This window comes from Dicentrarchus labrax, unplaced genomic scaffold, assembly GCF_905237075.1.
Source record: "Dicentrarchus labrax unplaced genomic scaffold, dlabrax2021, whole genome shotgun sequence".
NCBI lineage: Eukaryota > Metazoa > Chordata > Actinopteri > Moronidae > Dicentrarchus > Dicentrarchus labrax.
Window position 1 is genome coordinate 197,671 of NW_026136959.1, and position 19,245 is coordinate 216,915.

Genomic DNA, 19,245 nt, shown 5'->3' on the forward strand with positions numbered 1-19,245 from the left:
CAGTACACCACCATGATATATTGATCACATAACAGATCAATGCATTGTATATAAGGAGAATGGAAACAGCGTCAGGCACCACCTTGATGAAGAAAAGATAGCCAGAAAGAATTGGATAAACTGTGAACAGATAGAGGCTAAAAACAGGACTCAAGGTGGTGGCCACAGCTGAACTCAGTGTCTCCATGGCACCATCTTACTTTCTGCTTTCATCATGTAGCTCTACAACTCACCACATAACTAAATAAGAGTTTGCTTCAGGCTTACCCCCGTTGGTCCTGATCTCTGCTTTGTCCAGTCTGATGACAATGTCGTTCTTCACACCAGAGAGCTGAAACACACAGTCGTACCTCCTCCAGTCTTCAGGTGGGACTGATGAAAGGTTCAAGTCAACACTCATCTGGAAGGATTCATCGTGGTTGGGGAGGATCTCTCCGTGGTCCACGTCCTCATGAAGCTCCACTCCATCTTTCCTCCAGATGAGTGTGGCACTGTCAGGGTAGAAACCTGTAGCGTGGCAGCTGACTGGAGAGGAGGGAGTCTTCTGGAGGAGAGACACTGAGGGAAGCTCTGGAGAGTAAAGAGAAACACACTTTATAGGTTCTTTATTAGTATTTACTGTGTATCAATATTACCATTCCTGCTTGATATTTTAAATGTTTTAGTAACACCCGCTATATACATGTATGCAACACTATACACCGATCAGTCATAACATTATGACCACCTGAGCACCCTGGTGGTCATATTGTTTTTCCAACAGACTGATGTACTGTGTGTTCTGACCCCTTTCTATCAGAACCAGCATTAACTGTTTCAGCAGTTTGACCTACAGTAGCTCCTCTGTTGGATCGGAACACACTGGCCAGCCTTCACTCTCTACTTGCAACACTGAGCCTTGGCTGCCTATGACCCTGTCTCTGGTTCTTTTCCTTCCTTGGACCACTTTTGATAGGTACTGACCTCTGCAGGCTGGGAACACCCCACAAGAGCTGCAGATTTGGAGATTCTCTGACCCAGTCATATAGCCATCACAATTTGGCCTTTGTCAAAGTCGCTCAAACCCCATAGCTGCCCTTTTTTCCTGCTTCTAACACATCAACTTTGAGGACAAAATGTTCAATTGCTGCCTAAAATATCCCACCCACTGACAGGAGCCATGATAACCAGATAATCAGTGTTATTCACTTCACTTGTTAGTGCTCATAATGTAATGCTGATGGGTATATACCTCAATGAAGTGTAATTGCTCCTGTTACCATATGCAAAGAACATGTTACTGGTGTAGTTGTAAGAATAAAGGATGATTGTTTGATCTAGTGTAGTTCAATAGATGCATACAGATAACCAGGAAGAGTAGGCAGAATTTATAAGACACCCATAAAAAGATGGCCCAGTGCAATGCATAGTGCAGCAAAGGAAACCACAGTTTCTGTTTAAACCAGAGTGAGAACACATCACAACAGTTTACCACAGTGACAGTAGAGGAAGTGAATTCTATGGGAATTAAAAAATGTCAATGTTACTGACAAACCTGAAGAAATTAAGATTTAAACAAACCCACAACAAAGAGACAAACGGTCACATCAGGTCAATAAAAGTTAAATGCATGTGCAGCATATCAAGTAAAATAAACTAAATATGAATTCCAACAGTCCTTACTTCTGATCTCAGGCTTGCCCCAGTTGGTCCTGATCACTGCTTTGTCCAGTTTGATGACGATGTCGTTCTTCACACCAGAGAGCTGAAACACACAGTCGTACTTCCTCCAGTCTTCAGGTGTGACTGATGAATGAAGGTCCAGATCAACACTCATCTGGAAGGATCCATCGTGGTTGAGGAGGATCTCTCCGTGGTTCACGTCCTCATGAAGCTCCACTCCATCTTTCCTCCAGATGAGTGTGGCACTGTCAGGGTAGAAACCTGTAGCGTGGCAGCTGACTGGAGAGGAGGGAGTCTTCTGGAGGAGAGACACTGAGGGAAGCTCTGGAGAGTAAACAGAGAGACAGTTTATAGACAGTATTTAGACTGTATTAACTTATATTAACATTATAATTCCTGTAATGTATTTTAAAGGTTTTAGTAACAAACACACACTATATACATGTATGCAACACTATACATCGATCAGCCATAATGAGAACAATAGTTAATAGCCATCACAATTTGGCCTTTGTCAAAGTCGCTCAAATCCTCACGCTGCCCATTTTTCTGCTTTGAATACATCAACTTTAAGACCAAAATATTATATCCCTATATGCCTAAAATATCCCACCCACTGACAGGAGCCATGATAACCAGATAATCAGTGGCATTCACTTCACCTGTCAGTGCTCTATTGTTACGAAGTGTAATTGAGAAAAAGCGGGAAGGAGAGAGGGGGAAAAGACAGATGAAGAGAGGTAAAGTGATACAGAGGGATGAAGAGAGGTGAGAGAGAATGGGAGAAAAAGAAATGTGTGTAAACTAAGACAGAGTGAGTCTCTGTATGTTGGTGATATTTATTGTGATGTTACTGTTGGTTAGAAACTGAAGAGGAAGATGAAGATTGTTGTGTCCATTAAACTACATCAGGTCATGTGATTCTACCTGTTCTCAGCAGAGAGCTCCTCCCATAGTCCACATACTTCTTCAACCAGTCAATGCACTCCTGGGTAAGGTATTGTTTTGTCTGCACTATCTGAGCTCTGTCATTATCCCACTTGTATGTGGTAATGACAGCCTGTGGCACTGGAGCGATCCATGTCTCTGTCTTCAGGTCAAATACTATGAAGTCTTCTCCATCATAACCCCACTGATGGAAACCATTAACCTCTCCAGTCTCATCATCCCACTCACAACCATACATCAACTGGACAATGTGGACACCTGAGAGAGAGACAGACAGAAACAGTATTAAACCAGAGTGAGATCACAACACAGTCTTCTATTATCAGTTGAAATCACATCTTTACCACAGAGACACACTGATCCACAGACACCAACACAGAGGATCTACACCTCCTGCTGTTATTGGCTCGATGGAAGACACTCACAGACAATCATCATCTGGACTTCATAGTTGAATCTACATGAATAAAACACACCTCACATGAAGAACTCAGTGAAACATAAACAAACCTCCAGTTTGGTTGAAGCGCTGCTTCGCAGTTTCAATGTTGGTTTTGAAGGTCCGCTGAGCTCTCACAGAGACCTCAGTCTCCCTCTCCCAGTACTGAGGATCCTCGGCTGTGACTCTGCTCATCCAGTCCTGTTTGGGTTCTGCCCTACTGGTGTTACTGTCATAGTGAACTGTCTGAAATTCATCAACCAACCCAACAGTAACAAACTCTGGGAAGTTTGGGACTCCAGAAGACGCAGTGAAGATATACTTCAGAGAGTGAGTCACTGTAAGAAAACATTAATGTAACATTTCACTTTTATAAATCACTGAACAATGTTATTGTCCTGCACACAATCAAAGAGAACTACAGTACATTCAAAACATCCTAATAATCTCTGTTGTGCAGTCAGTTAACACAGAAATACATTTATAGATGAAGATTTTGCTCCTGAAACTATTTACTTATTAGATAGTAATATTTAATATTTAATATTTCTGATGAATCTGTCTTGAAAATTTTTATTTATTCTGAAATAAAATGTCAAACAGGTCAAATATTTAGTGCAGGGGCGCCAGCTCTACCAGGTGAGCTGTCCAGGCAGCCGTGCACTAAATGTTGTATCAAGGATGAGTCCTTGCTGCAGCGGCCCTGGGTTCGAGTCTGATCTGTAGCCCTTTACTGCATGTCATCCCCCCTCTCTCTCTCCATTTGCTGTCACAATTGATTAAAGGCAATAAAAGTTTATTTTATATATATATGAAATAATAATAATAATGTATGTGTTAAGTTTTGTTAAGAGAGTAAATCAATTCCCTGTCAATATATCAAATGCCAAAATATTGCTAAAAATATTTCTAGATGATGATAGAAATAACATCTGATATTTAGGTCAGGTATTTTTTTTTATGTATAGAAATTGAACAGTAGCATTTCATTTTTTTTTTTTGTGACCTTTTGTGGCATTTTTGAACTTTTTCCAGTTACTTATTGACACGTACACAGATACAGGAACTAAACATCACAGGCCATCAACTGACTCACCTGCTGCTGCACCTTGTAGACTGATTCCCAGGAGAGCCAGAAACATCAGGGTCTTCATGGTGAGTTCAGACATTTTGATAAACGTCTTTAATGTGTATTCATACTGATAAAGAGTCACTGTGGTTCCAGTTCGAGCACCAAGGGTTAAGTGACACAGAGAAGTACTGCGGATGTGGTCTGCAGGAAGGCGGGACCGGATTGGCAACCGGTGCATGTCATTATGAATTATATGGTACCAATGTCCACAGAACAATTTCTAATCCTTACAGTATCCATGTAAATTGTTTAACATATAAATGTTTATTACTGTTGTTGATTTTAATAATTTAATATTCCTTTTAAAACTTCTCATTAATGTACGGATTAGTCACACAACGTCACAGTGCATTATACTGCGTCTCACTATGTAGGCCTAAGTGCTACTCCACCACACACAAACAGAACCACAGCTGAGGTTGAAATTTAAAGTGTGTGTGAGAGGATGGGGGGGGGGGGCATGTAGGCATTTTGGTGTTTCAAGGTTGTTCACATATGAGAGGAGAATTAAACCTTCTGCTGCTCAGATCTTGTACTATGTTTTGTAAGTTAATGTGATGTAACATGCAGAAATGTATTTATTTCTGGGAGGTCAGAGGTCCATTCAATTCAATTCAATTAAATTTTATTTGTATAGCGCCAATTCAGAACAGAAGTTATCTCAGGAGACTTTTCAAATAGAGCAGGTCAAGACCATACTCCTTATAAAATGATTTACAGAGACCCAACAGTTGCATGAGCAAGCACTTGGTGTCACTGTCAGCTACAGATCAGACACTCTGCAGTTTGTGTGGATGCAGCAGTGTCTTATTGCTGTTTCAGAGCTCCCTCCAGTGATGTGGAGCAGTACAGTTTCTCAGTGTGGACTGTTATTATCTGTTATTTAAATACATCTGTGTGCAACAGACCATCTGGTTGTTAAATGAGATGGAGGGGAACAGTTCAGGTCTACTCACTGGTCTTGGCACAGAATAGGACGACTATCAGAACAGACGATATGATCAAACACACAATAGTTTATTTGTAAAAGGTTGAGGTACAAGTAAAACTTCATTTTTACTGACTTAAAGTTAATATGCTGTTACAACAAAAGGCTGAAATAAAATGAGAGTGTGACATTTTTCTTCATCAGTGTGTGAACAGATGTACTGACATCATCTGTGGTGCATTGTTATGCATCACTTAAACATTATGACTGGAAGAAAATGTTTAAAAATATTGTTTTACGATATTTTACTTTCCAGTATTGTATCGATTGTTGTGGTTAAACCCCCAACGGCTAGATAGCAGTGTTATAAATATAAACTGAGGGCTCTGATGTTCTAGTGATAAATACTAATGCAGGTCTCAATGTTCTGGTTGCATTAAAAACTTTTTAACTCAGATTTTAGGTATATGGTGGTGTGTTCTTTATACCATGACAGTTTATACCAGACCTAAAATTGTACTTTTAAAATGAAATCGTAATATATTGTCTAGCTTACAGTATCGTAATATAGCACAATATATTGTACTACATCAATTTACATTAAAATAAGATAAACAACCCTAACCATCACCAATTCAAGATAGAATTTAATTTATTAACTCTTTCAATAAACACACACCCTTGCATCATTCCTCCATCTCACCAAATACACTCACTTAACACTCACACTGAAGGTGTGAAAAAACTTCCTGACAACTTGTTTCTCTATAGCAAATGAATTTCTGCTTCAGTTTTCAAGTGTATGTTGCACTCTAGTGGAAGGTTACAGAAACACACATCTGGTCAGTGTGTAAGTGAAACAGACGATAACACGATAACCAAAGAAATTGTAGGAGTCAGAGTGGAACTGACAAAAGGGATTTATTTACAGCTTACTGATGCTTGCAATCATACAACAGTATATAGAGAGGGTGGGACAAGGTGGGTGTGCTTAACAAATAGAATAAAAATGACTAAACTACAAACAGACAATAGACCCCGTATAACCCCCCAAAAAAATAGAGGTTTCACCGACCAATAACAAACCAAGAAATGTTCTAAGAGTTTCAAAGATTTTCTTTTCTTGCTGCTCAAAAGTGAAAAAATAAATAAAAAAAAAAATGTCACATCAATGAATGAATAACAATTATTGATTGTCTGTATAGAAGCCAAATTCACATTGTGCTCAAAGACAACAACCCTATTTCCAGTTAGGGTGAGTTATTACATTATCATTATGACTCTTAAATAATGTTAAACCAGTGAATCCAGTACACCCCAAACATTATTTTACAGTTTGTTGTTTTTGTTTGTTAACACTGATACTATGTATTTATCAAAAATATCTGACTAAATATTAAATATGGTAAGTATGACCTCAACACATGAGCACATGGCAGAGACAAGGATGTGAGGTTTGGTCTTAAATAAGATTGTTAGGACAGGACGGCGAGAGAGGCAAAACGTTTCAGCCATTTAAGTCATAAAATAATGTTTTAGACAAGTTTTTTTATTAAATTTCAGTTATTTTTATGTCCTTTAAATTCATATTTTCTGTGTCTGCACATCCTGGTACTTCCAGTGTAGCTGATTCTGCGGAGTTATCCGGTTCTGTGGTTGACTCCTGGGAATCAGCTTGTTGTTGTGAAGCTAATGATTGCGTTCTTTGTCACTGCAATTAGAAATTATTAAGGAATTCATAAAAGGACACAAAGAAAAACCTGTGCTTAGTTCATATTGTCACTATCACTGGGGCGACGTAGCTCAGTGTGTAGGGACCTCTGTCGCCGGTTCAAGTCCCACAGACCACAGTATGGAGTGTGGACTGGTAGCTGGAGAGTTGCCAGTTTCACCTCCTGTGCACTGCTGAGGTGCCCTTGAGCAAGGCAACTTTACCCCAAGAAACTGCTCATGGTGAGCTGCTAATGTGGCTGCCCATCACTCCACCACTCTCTCTCTCTCAATGTTTGCATGTCCACAGTCCCTGCATATGCATCGTGTGTGTATAAAATAAAAAACAGTGAAAAGAAGAATTTCTCCAACAGGGGATTAATAAAGTATATATCGATCTATCACTAGAGAGGTTAAAAGTATTATCAAATACAATACTCACATTGGAGGTCTGTCCAGCATGACATTTCTTTCGCCAGATAAAGTATCCAGTGATGAAAGCTGCCACAACGACGAAAACTGCTGCAGCAACACCTCCAGTGACACCACCGTCGGAGGATGCTGGAGAAGAAACTGGAACTAAACCAACAGAACAAACTTTTATCACAAGCCCATTTATACTATTATTGTGTGGTTCTGAAAGAGTTAAATAACAGCTCATTTCTGATTATGCTCAAAACATAATTATAGCCCTGCTCAGAAAGAGATAACATAGTATAGTTTGACATTTGGGGAAATAAGCTTTTAGAGGTAGAGGAGAATATTGATACCACTCTCATATGTTAAACATTAGACTAAAGCCAGCAGCTTAACTTAGCCCAAGAATGGAGACAGGGGAAACAGCTAGCTCTGTCTGAAGGTAACAAAATGTACCTACCAGCATCTTTAAATGTTTAACTAATGAACATGTCATGTTTCATTAATTTAATCTGTGCAAAAACTGATATGTAAAAACGACAAGTGGTGAACTGAAAGAATTGGTTAAACTGCAAAAACAGGGCTCAAAGTGTCGGCCACAACTGAACTCATTGTCTCCACAGCAACATCTTACTTTCATCAACCAAAGCATGGTGGGAAATGTAGCTCTACAACTCACCACGTTACTAAATGAGAGTTTGTTTCAGTCTTACCCCAGTTGGTTCTGATCTTTGCTTTGTCCAGTTTGGTGACGATGTCGTTCTTCACACCAGAGAGCTGAAACACACAGTCGTACCTCCTCCAGTCTTCAGGTGTGACTGATGAAAGGTTCAGGTCAACACTCATCTGGAAGGATCCATCGTGGTTGACGAGGATCTCTCCGTGGTCCACGTCCTCATGAAGCTCCTCTCCATCTTTCCTCCAGATGAGTGTGGCTCTGTCAGGGTAGAAACCTGTAGCGTGGCAGCTGACTGGAGAGGAGGGAGTCTTCTGGAGGAGAGACACTGAGGGAAGCTCTGGAGAGAGAGAGAGAGAGAGAGAGAGAGAGAGAGAGAGAGAGAGAGAGAGAGAGAGATATGTGTGTGTTAATGAATATAGCTGGATTATAGCTCTACAGTAGCTCTATATGTATATATGACACATATGTCCATAGAGTACGTAAGGTCATGTGATTCTACCTGTTCTCTTCAAAGTGTTGTTCGCATAGTCCAAATACTTCTTCAGCCAGTCAGAACAATTTGTGAGATGCAAGATAATGTTTTTTATTCTCTCTTTGTCTCTGTCCCACTGAAGTTTGGTGTAGCTAGCTTGTGGATGAGTTGAAGGGATCCATGTCTGTGTTATTGGGTTGAACTCCATGAAGCCTTCTCCATCATAACGGTACTCATCCGAAGTATAAACCTGGTCTTCCCACTCACAGCCATAGATCCTCTGGAAAGTGTGGATGTCTGAGAGAGAGACAGATACAGTAACCTATTGGGAGCTCATAATACAGTACTATCTTATTGAGTCCAAACATTTTACAACAGTTTAAAACTTCATCCGTATGCCAACGGTCCAGTAAGATTTTGCCAGCACTGCACTGATTTTGTTATTGGGAAGGTGTGCAATCATTAAAAAAATGAATGATAATTAATAATTCCCCTCAAATGCACTAAACTAAAGTAATGAGTCTGTTTTGAAAATGTAGAAGTTAAGGATTTTCAGTTAGAAATGTCAGAAAAATAAGTAAAGTGCAGATACTTAAAAAAACAAAACATACATTAATAAAGTATTTGTAATTCATTACTTTGCACCACTGGATATTGTTCATATTACAATGTTTAAGTACTAAACATGTAAATTACCTCCAGTTTGGTTGAACTTCATCAAACTGTCAATAGTGGAATTCAAGAAGTGTTGATTAACACGACACTCGTCAGTGTACCAGTCCCTGTGTCCTGGATCATCTTCCATTAGTCTCTTCATCCAGTCCTGTTTGGGTTCAGCTCTCTTGATGTTGCTGTCGTAGTGAACAACCTCAACTCCATCAACCATTACAGCACCAATTAACTCTGGGAAGTTTGTCACTCCAGAAAATCCAGCAAAGAAAAACTTCAGGGAGTGTTCCTCTGTAAGAAACACAATGTTTAATGGGTTTGACTTAACATTTCCTTTTTTATGTAAAACTAGGAAAAAATATAACTACACTGATGTTATTTGTAACGTCTATTGAAGTAAATAATTCCTTAACTGTGCACCAAAGTGCAGAGTTTTAGTGGGACAAACATAAAATTGCATCTGATGTAAACATACCCCAGTTGGTTCTGATCACAGCCTTATCCAGTTTGCTGACGTTGTCGTCCTCGTCACCGAACTTAAACACACACTCGTAACTCCCCCAGTCTTCAGGTATGACTGGTGGGACTTGGTCAACACTCATCTGGAAGGTTCCATCGTTGTTTGGGAGGACCTCCGCACAATCTTCAATAGGAAGCTCCTTTCCATCTTTCCTCCAGAACAGTGTGGCTCTGTCAGGGTAGAAACCTGTAGCGTGGCAGCTGACTGGAGAGCGGGGAGTCTTCTGGAGGAGAGACACTGAGGGAAGCTCTGCAGAATAAAGAGAAAGAGACAGAAAAATATGGATCTGTGCAGTGGTTCTCAATATGTTGCTTCACATTGAGACATGTGAACAGTGATTCTACCTGTTCTCAGCAGGGAGCTCTTCCCATAGTCTAAATACTTGCTCAGCAACTGAGGACAATGCTGGGTGAGGTTAAACTTAATGTTGTTTATTGTAGCTTTGTCACTGTCCCACTCCTGCTTGGTGATGAAAGCCTATGGTGTTGAATTGTTCCATTCCAGTGTCTGCAGGTCTAACCATATGAAGTCTTCTCCATCATATTTAAACTCATCATAACCAATAACTTCTGGAGTTTTATCCTCCCAGTCACAGCCATAGATCCTCTGGAAAGTGTGGACGCCTAAAAGAGAGACAGAGACTGCAGTAAACCAGAGCGAGAGTCCATCAAAGTTATTTTCAGCTCATCATGTTTATCATCATAAAATCATCATCAAATTATATCCTGAAGATGACAAACAATCGACCAGCTATGGTGGAATGGAAATCAGTGCATTTAATGTACAAGAAGTGTACTTTAGTGCAATTTTGACTTACTTGTATTTGAGTGTTTTTATTTTATTTACTTCATACTTGCTTTATAATTCAAAGAGAAATATTTTACTTTTACATTTTACTTGTTACTTTCAGATTAAGAATTGAAAAACATTATACAGTTTATACAATCTGATGAGATTAAACTATTTGACATTGTATAAAGATGCTCAAATGATCTACACCCAATATTATAATATTAGTATTAGTATGTATATACATTTATAGTATAGTATACTTCTTAAGAGCTCCACCATTATCAATCAATAAGACCATTGTAAACAGGAAACTTATACACCAATATACCTCTTGTTTGATTGAGGTCCTGAATCAAACTGTCAATAGTGGAACTGAAGAAGCGCTGATTAACATGACACTCGTCAGTGTACCAGTCCCTGTGTCCTGGATCAACTTCCATTAGTCTCTTCATCCAGTCCTGTTTGGGTTCAGCTCTCTTGATGTTGCTGTCGTAGTGAACAACCTCAATTCCATCAACCATCACAGCACCAATGAACTCTGGGAAGTTTGTCACTCCAGATAATCCAGCACAGAAAAACTTCAGGGAGTGTTCCTCTGTAGGGGAAATACATTTTCAGGTTTCTGAAATACACTTTTTATATTCTTTTTGTATGATTATCTAAAAGGAAGAACACACATTTATTCATGAGTTTTGTCATATTTATTCAAGGCTCATCATTTGGAGTTTGAACCAATGATCTACCCAAAGTAAATGAGTAAATATATTATTTACTTTGAATCGGGTGCTCATTTATTGTGAACGTGTGAAAACTGTAGCAGGAAACTTATTTTCTTTCTCTGCACTTTCTCTTTTGCGTGCAGATTGATTGCTTGTGCAAAGGACAGTTTCCTGTGACCTGCGGTGAACAGTTTTCTGTTCCCACACACCCCAAAACATCAGCAGGGAAAAGCTCTTTTACTGAAGTGATTTCATTTACCGTAAACTGCAGTTCCCATAAACCCAAAGGAATGCACACAAAACCAAACTGTATACTGGTACTGGTGTGAATGCTCTTTTGAAGGTACTGTAATTTCACACACTAATTCTGCTCTACACAGGAGCTCATGGGCCAAATGAAACTGCTGTAACAGAAAGAACTTAAAATGTTGTCAAAAAATGACACAAAAGGAGCAACATAAATAACTTTATCTTTGTTTGAGAAAGAAGAAGAACCAAAGAGTTGGTAGAATCAACTGATGTTAACTTTGTCTTCAGTGCAATGATGTTTCCTGGTTCACTGACTGAGTCTTTGTTCTCTGGAAGATGAGGTGTCCTGTCACAGACAGATGCAGAAAAACTAATCCATGCATTTGTTACTTCTAGTCTGGATTACTGTAACTCCTTATTATCAGGTTGCCCCAATAAGTCCATTCAGACGCTCCAATTAATTCAGAACGCTGCAGCACGAGTACTGACAGGAACTAGAAAAAGAGATCACATCTCTCCTGTACTAGCTTCTCTGCATTGGCTCCCTGTAAAATTCTGAATAGAATTTAAAATCCTCCTCCTCACCTTCAAAGCTCTTCATGGTCAGGCCCCTTCATACCTTAAAGAGCTCGTGGTACCCTATTACCCCTCTAGAACACTGCGTTCTCTGAATGCTGGGCTACTTGTGGTTCCTATAGTCTCTAAAAAGTAGAACAGGAGCCAGAGCCTTCAGTTACCAAGCTCCTCTCCTGTGGAACCAGCTTCCAGTTGTGGTTCTGGAGGCAGACACCCTCTCCACATTCAAGAGTAGGCTTAAGACATTCCTCTTTGATAAAGCTTATAGTTAGGGCTGGATCAGGTGAGTCCTGAACCATCCCTTAGTTATGCTGCTATAGGCCTAGACTATCGGGGGGATTTCCCATGGTGCACTGAGCTCCTCTCTTCCTCTCTCTCTCTCTTTCTGCACTCATTCATGTCCCATTAATTCACATTACTAACTTCACTTCTTCCCTGGAGTTCTTGTGCTTTCTCGTCTCGCAGGTTCTCATGGATCCTGGTGGAGCCTCCTGCCATGGTCCTGCTTGACTGCCATTGTTAATATTACTGATATTAGTGTTATTATTATTATTATAAGTATTATTATTACTACAGTTACTATTATTACTATTGTCACTGCTCATTATCCCCCGTCGTTGTTGTCGTCATCATCTTCTTCATGTTCATCATCATCAGTCACTATTAGTGTAGTTTTTGCTACTGTTGTTGCTCTCTCTCTCTCTCTCTCTCACCCCAACTGGTCGAGACAGACGGCCACCCACCTAGAGTCGAAGGGTCTGTCCTAGGTTTCTGCCTCTTAAAAGGCAGTTTTTCCTTGCCCCCGTCACCAAGTGCTTGCTCATGGTGGTACTGTTGGGTCTTTGTAAATAATGTTATAAGGAGTTCGGTCTAGACCTGCTCTATTTGAAAAGTGTCCTGAGATAACTTCTGTTATGAATTGGCGCTATACAAATAAAATTGAATTGAATTGAATTGAATTGAATTGAATTGTTCACCAGTTAATGATCCCTAGAGGTGAACAAAAGCTTTACTCTAAATAATTTAATTTCTTTATTATAAACATAACATGTATGGAACCACAACATTTTTGAAAGGTTGTGTTTGTTTAAATGTCAGTTACCTGTTGTTGCTGTATCTGTTATTACTTGTCTGCAGTTGTCTGTCAGGTAAAGTCCAGAACACAGTGTGACACACAGAAATTTGACACATCAGATGTTAATTCAATTCTGCTTAATCTGCTTCTGTTTTTATTTTGCTTTTGTTTTGGCCCCATAGATTTAAGATGGAGTTTGTGCTGAGTCTGTTAAGTTTGACTTATGAAGTTTCAAATTTTTTGATACAGAAATAGTTGGAACACTGACTTTCTCTGACTGACCTCCTCCGCATTATTACACAACAAAGCATCAAGCATTTTTTCAGGGGTGATATAAATTATATAGGGTAAAGAGGTTAGAGAATGATGAGAACCATATTTACTTGGTAACAGTCTTCTTCTTCTTCTTATACTTCAATGCCTTTCTTGGCATATTACCATTATATGCTATAGGATGCTTCCTTGTGTATGTGCACAAGATACAAACAATCAGGAATCTACTTGTAAACAGAAATCTCAATAGTACTACTAGTGGTCAAAAACTCCTTAGAGTACCTTTAAGTGAACTTAAGACACAACAAATACATTAAACTCACAACATGTAAAATACTTGTCTTTCAGGTAAATGCACTACATGTACAGGTCCATACAACCATCTTAGAAACTATAAAAACATATGATAGTGCTACATAATAACCCATTTTTCTACACAACTTCCACATTGGCTGTATATAAACACAAAAGAGAACTACACCACCACTGAAGAAACTCACTACCTGTTTTTATGGTTCTCAGTAAAGTTCTCAATCACAGTGTCAATGTTGAGTGGAAATATTTCAGTGTGTAGGATTTAGTGATATTAAGTTACATTCAACTATTTGAATACATTATAGTCATCATGGTGACCCTATCTACAGCAAGTGTATGGTTTGTCTATTCTGGGTTACTATAGAAACAGAGACTATAGCATTAGGATAGAGACAATGGAGGAAGAGGGAGTAAGAGAGGGAGAGGGTGTGGAGAAAGATGAGAAGGGGCAAAGAGGAAAGAAACAAAAACGAAGTTGTGGCTGACGAGGACTTTAACACTGGACCAAGATCCAGATTCAAACTAAAAACTGTTTTTTCCCCTTGACAGCTTCAGCAAATTAAGCTGCAACATTTTTTACTTAATCTTTCAGAAAACAATTGTTATATTGGATATTTTGACTCATATTCTAAACTAAATTAACCTAATTTTTCTAAACAAATTCGAACAGAATATTTTTTAACAAAGCTGTGACAGCTGTTGTATTTTAGCTTTACACACACCTCCAACCTGATTTCAGTGCACTGTCTAAACAATTCTTAACAGATAATGAAATCATTATGAACTCAAAAATGAACAAATAAAAAAATCAATTCAATTTCCATCACACTTTTATTAGTTTGTGGTAACCATAATTATATATGGATTAACAGAAAGGATGTAAAGGTTCAGTATTTCAGAAAATAACCTAAAAACAGTAAACAGCAATAAAATGTATAAAATGTAACAGCAGCTAAATATAGCTAGATAAATGATTTTTCAGAATTTAAAAAGCAGTTCCACAAGACCTCAGAGGCCCAGCAGTTTCATATTGTACAAGCAGCTCAGTGATACATGTTGGGACTAAGCCATTAGTGCTGATTTATATATGAGGACTAAGATTTTATTGTTTGATTTTCTGACACAATAGAGGGACAATATTTTCTAACAGGGTTTAGTGCAGAGTTTTCATTAGTGTGCTTCAAAAGTAGAAACATGAAACTTACTACTAATAAACAAAGAAAGATAACTAGTGCCTCACAATCTAAACTAGATAAGGTCCAGGACCTCCTTTTTGGTAGCTGGACAGCAGCATCACTCCAGATGTTGTTACTCCTGGAGGATTTCCTCGACAGTAATGCTTCTGTCAGCTCTGACTGATACCTAAATAATCTTCTTTGGTGAGTAAATGAATTCATACTTTAACCTGTGATGTTCTGACAGGGTCTCTGACTTCTCATCTCAATGTTACAAATATTTTCCTAAATAAAAATGTCTTCTGTAAATGAGAATAAAGTGCTCTCTGGAAAAGAAAGAATGGTTTGGATGCCACAGTAACATCATTGGAGTTCTCTTGTATCTTCAGTGGGAACCTGTAAAAACAGATTAATAAATTAAAAGTTGAATAACTGATTAGAAACTTATCAGAGTTCATGGACATTATTAACATACTTTATGCAAGTGATTATCTGTTTCTGACAAAGGTGAAACTTACTTTTTTATTTTATGCTACTTTATACTTCTATTCCCTTTACAGGGGACTCAACCCCTAAACTGGGAACCACTGGACCAGAGTACCTAACTGTATATAAAGCAGTAAAAACTAGCTCCACCTGTAATATTATAGCACTTACAGGGGACATTTTTTGTTATAACAAATACTTTTGATACTTAAATTACATTGTGCTGATAACACTATTAGACTTTTGAATGCAGGACTTTGACTTTAACAGAGTATTGTCACATTGTTGTGTTGGTACATGTACTTAAGTAAAGGATCTGAATACTTCTTCCACTTTTGATTTCTGGAGTAGTATCATAAAACCCCAGAGCCATCTGCTTCCTGTAGTTATAATGGATGGACTGAGAAAATTCTTTCTCATGCAGAATGTTTTTGTGAATTAGAAACATCAGCTGTGTGTGAAATACAGCAAGAATATTGTACATTATGTCAGTGGACATAATATGTGCACAGCCTTGTTGAAACAATGACATACTCACTGTGATCAGTCAGGAGCTGAATTTCTGTCCGACAGCGATGCTGAAGAGTCTGAAGCTAGAAGCAGAAATTAAGATAATTCAGTTTGTGATATAATTATATAAGAGAGACTGGACATGATTGATTGATTACTAATGCTCAGGAGCAAATAAATAAAACAAATATATTAAATATACACCTCTGAAATTTCCCAGCTTGGGATCAATAAAGTATATCTATCTATCCATCTATCCTGACAAGGAGTGCACTGGTTTAGGAAAACCTGCTTTCTCCTGGTAGGTAGGTTTCTTTTGTTGGCTCCAAAACTCACTTAACACTCTAATTGTTGGGTCAGCTGTCTGAAAGCTCTGTAGTTCTGCTTTTGAATATCCAGGCAAGGCGGGTGTGTTATCCTAAACGGCCTCACTTATCACTGTCTCACCTACCTCAGATGCACATAGCTGCCTGATCTTACAGTGCTCTACGCCAGCAGTTACTAAGTCCAGGCCTAGATCTGTGCCTGTACTAAGGGCATTACATATCGCTACGCACCCATCGTACTCTGCATCCTCACTGACAGGTTCAGGTCCAGGAATGAGCATCAGCTGCAGTATTACATCAGCCAGGACAATACTTCACATCGAAATCAAACACAGCTAGCTGAGCGACCCATCGCTGCTGAATGGCTCCCAAATTGGCAGTGGAGAGGTGACAAAGGGGTTTTTCATCTGTGATGACAGTAAACTTAGAGCCCAGGAGATAGCTTCTGTGACCGCCCACTTTAGGTCAAGGAGTTCCAGCTTCATGCTGCTGTAGTTTTTATCATTTTTCTCAGCCCCTCTAAGCCTCCGACTTGCATAGGCTATAACTTTCTGCTCTTGGTAGAGAACAGCACCCAAACCTAAGCTGCTAGCATCTGTTTCCAGTAAAAAAGGGTGGGTAAAGTCTGCGTAGCCTAATGTGGGGGCACTAGTTAGCTTTTCTTTTAGTAGCTCAAAGGCTATTTGACTCTGTGGCGTCCAGGCTGACCTGAACTTCTGATTAACCTTAGCCTGGCTACACTCTTTGATACAGGCATTTACCACGTCATGAAGGGGCCCTGCAATTTGGGAAAAACCCTCAATAAACCTCCTATAGTAACTGCAAATGACCTAAGCTCTTTTACAGTACTAGGGGCGGGCCACAACTTCACTGCACTTATTTTATCAGGATCGGTGCCTATGCCTTGGGATGAGACTTGGTGACCAAGAAACCTGACCTCAGACTGAAGAAAGTGATACTTCTCCACTTTTACTTTTAGCCCTGTCTCCCTCAGCCTCTTAAGGACAGTCTCTAGTCTCACTAGGTGATCCTGGAATGTTGGTGAAAACACAAGCAAGTCATCCAAATAGATTAACACGATCTGGAACACTAGATCACTCATTGTAGCTTGCATCAGGCGTTGAAATGTAGCGGGCGCTTTACACAACCGAAAGGCATCCTCAGATACTCATAGAGGCCAAATGGCGTAGTGAACACTGTTTTGTTCCTGTCTTTCTCATGTACTGCAACCTGGTGGTACCCGCTTGTGAGATCAATTGTTGAGAAGAATTTGGCCCCACTCAGAGCATCCAGGCTTTCATCAATGCGTGGGAGTGAAAACGCATCATGCTTTGTCTTTGCATTCAGCCGTCTGTAGTCTATGCATAGTCTTAGAGTCCCATCAGAATTGCACACCAAACGATAAGTGAAGCATAGGAGCTTGAACTCTCTTGAATCACTCCCTTTCTCAGCAGTTCAGAAATGTGTTCCCTGACCTCTTCGTATTGATTAGGGGGTATACGCTGGCAGGGTTGGGAGACAGGTGTCTCATCCACCACAGGGATTTCATGTTTCATCTGATCAGTATATCCTAGATCCTCGTCCTGAGCTGCAAACACATCTGCATATCTCATCAAGAGCGCTCCTAGCTCTGCCTGTTGCTCTGGTGTACCCCCTAGGTGTAGTCGGTCCAGTAAGCTCTGCATGTCACTGTCACATTCTTTATTATCCTTTCGGTTGACTGTCACCTCCTCATAGTTAGAGGAAATACGTTGAAACCTCCCCTTATAGGGGTCACCCTCCATACACTGACACTGGCTAAGAATATCTAGTCTAGTCTTAGGGGGCAACCAGACATCCTCCTGGGAGAGGTTAATGACTTGGACTGGAAAAACATGACTGTTGGATGAATCAACTATCAACCCACCAGGCAGGGGAGTGTTCCCTGGCTCAAGATGTATGCTGGAGTCACCATCAGACTGCCTCCTAAATCCCCTTGCATGGATTGTGGTATATGCACTTTATTTTTGCCTGCTACACAAGCTGTGGACACCTTTTCAACAAGCTCCGCCTACTGTACTCGCTGGAAGGCCTCTCTCCAAACAGAATTTAACCCTGCACCTAGAGCTGTGTCAAACTCTGAGAGTACTGTCTGCACCACTTGGCAATGTTCATTCCAATAATGCCAGGTGGAGATGAATCTGGTTCTTTGGTCCCATCATCTTTGATTATTAGGAAACCACACTCTGGGACGGTAAGCCCCATTACTTCCATGTCCAGCTCAACATAGCCTAAGTAGGGTAGTGGTAACTTGTTGGCGGCTGTTATTTTTAGCCACTTAGTTGTAAAGTGCATGTCTTCATCTTGTCCATGGAGATGGTCTCTGAAGAAGCTTTCTGTCAAGGTGTTTACATTACTCCCTGTGTCCAAAAAACACCTAAGGTGGACACCACCTATCTGGACATCTACTTCAGGGCACTGGCCCACAGCCCTTTCCAGAAAGTGTTCTTTGGTTATAATGTTCCTTGAGCCTTCTGACTTACTTCGCATTGCCCGGCTCATAGCAATAGAGGGCCCCTGTTTCCCTGCACCGCAGGACTAGGCATAACGGGAGACTGACTTCCTGGTTTGCGTGATGCAGTGCACTGTCTTGCCATATGCCCCACCCCTTTACAACAGAGACAGATTGGCTGACCGTCATTAGTGTACTTGGGATGGATTTTAGGTCGACCACCCATACTACCACCTTCTGAACTGGCATTCTGCATAGTGAGTTCTTTGACAGCATTGGTTAGTTCACCAATAGCTTTTCCCTGTTGTGCAATTATCTTTACTACTTCTTGCAAAGTCACAGTCAAGTCAGTCTGTATGCTACTGGTCAAGTTAGGCTGTTCTGAAATCTCATCGGTGCGGTCACCCACTAGGTTTCGGTTTCTTGCCACATTAGTGTTCCGTGGACTGTCTTTGAGAGTCCACATCATGGCCTCTTCCCGTACATCAAACAGATTTGAGTCGGGCTTCTCTCTGATAAACCTACGCAACTCACGGCAAAGAGTGGAGTCGCGTAGCCCTTCAATGAACTGATCTCGTGCTAGCTGTACATCAGCTACTGCATTAGGGAGACTGTTGGAGAGCCGAATTGAGCAGCTGTGAGAGAGCATAAGAATATTCGCGCATGTCTTCCCCATCTACTT

At 40.0% G+C, this 19,245-nt stretch overlaps 2 protein-coding genes and 1 long non-coding RNA gene across 6 annotated transcripts in view; all 3 read right to left on the reverse strand.

The window, feature by feature from the left end:
• LOC127360854 (H-2 class I histocompatibility antigen, Q9 alpha chain) overlaps nucleotides 1-4,281 on the reverse strand; it is a 63,668-nt gene extending 59,387 nt beyond the window's left edge. Inside the window, exons 1-4 of one of the 3 annotated variants that reach the window (XM_051395276.1) lie at nucleotides 4,146-4,280; nucleotides 3,121-3,387; nucleotides 2,590-2,868; nucleotides 268-570 (exon numbers count right to left, since the gene is read on the reverse strand). In XM_051395276.1, the coding sequence (XP_051251236.1) occupies nucleotides 268-570; nucleotides 2,590-2,868; nucleotides 3,121-3,387; nucleotides 4,146-4,218 (922 nt within the window). In that variant the 5' untranslated portion in view covers nucleotides 4,219-4,280. Of the gene's footprint in view, nucleotides 1-267; nucleotides 571-2,589; nucleotides 2,869-3,120; nucleotides 3,388-4,145 lie in introns of all 3 variants that reach the window. The other 2 variants (XM_051395272.1, XM_051395271.1) reach the window with 2 other exon arrangements.
• The window catches only part of LOC127360861 (major histocompatibility complex class I-related gene protein-like), a 52,951-nt gene that overhangs the window by 29,136 nt on the left and 4,570 nt on the right, over nucleotides 1-19,245 (reverse strand). The gene's annotated exons all lie outside the window — the stretch shown is intronic.
• Nucleotides 6,638-7,382, reverse strand: LOC127360866 (uncharacterized). The gene is made up of 2 exons (XR_007883952.1): nucleotides 7,262-7,382; nucleotides 6,638-6,820 (listed from the first exon to the last, which is right to left on the reverse strand). It is a non-coding gene; the product is annotated as an uncharacterized LOC127360866 (long non-coding RNA).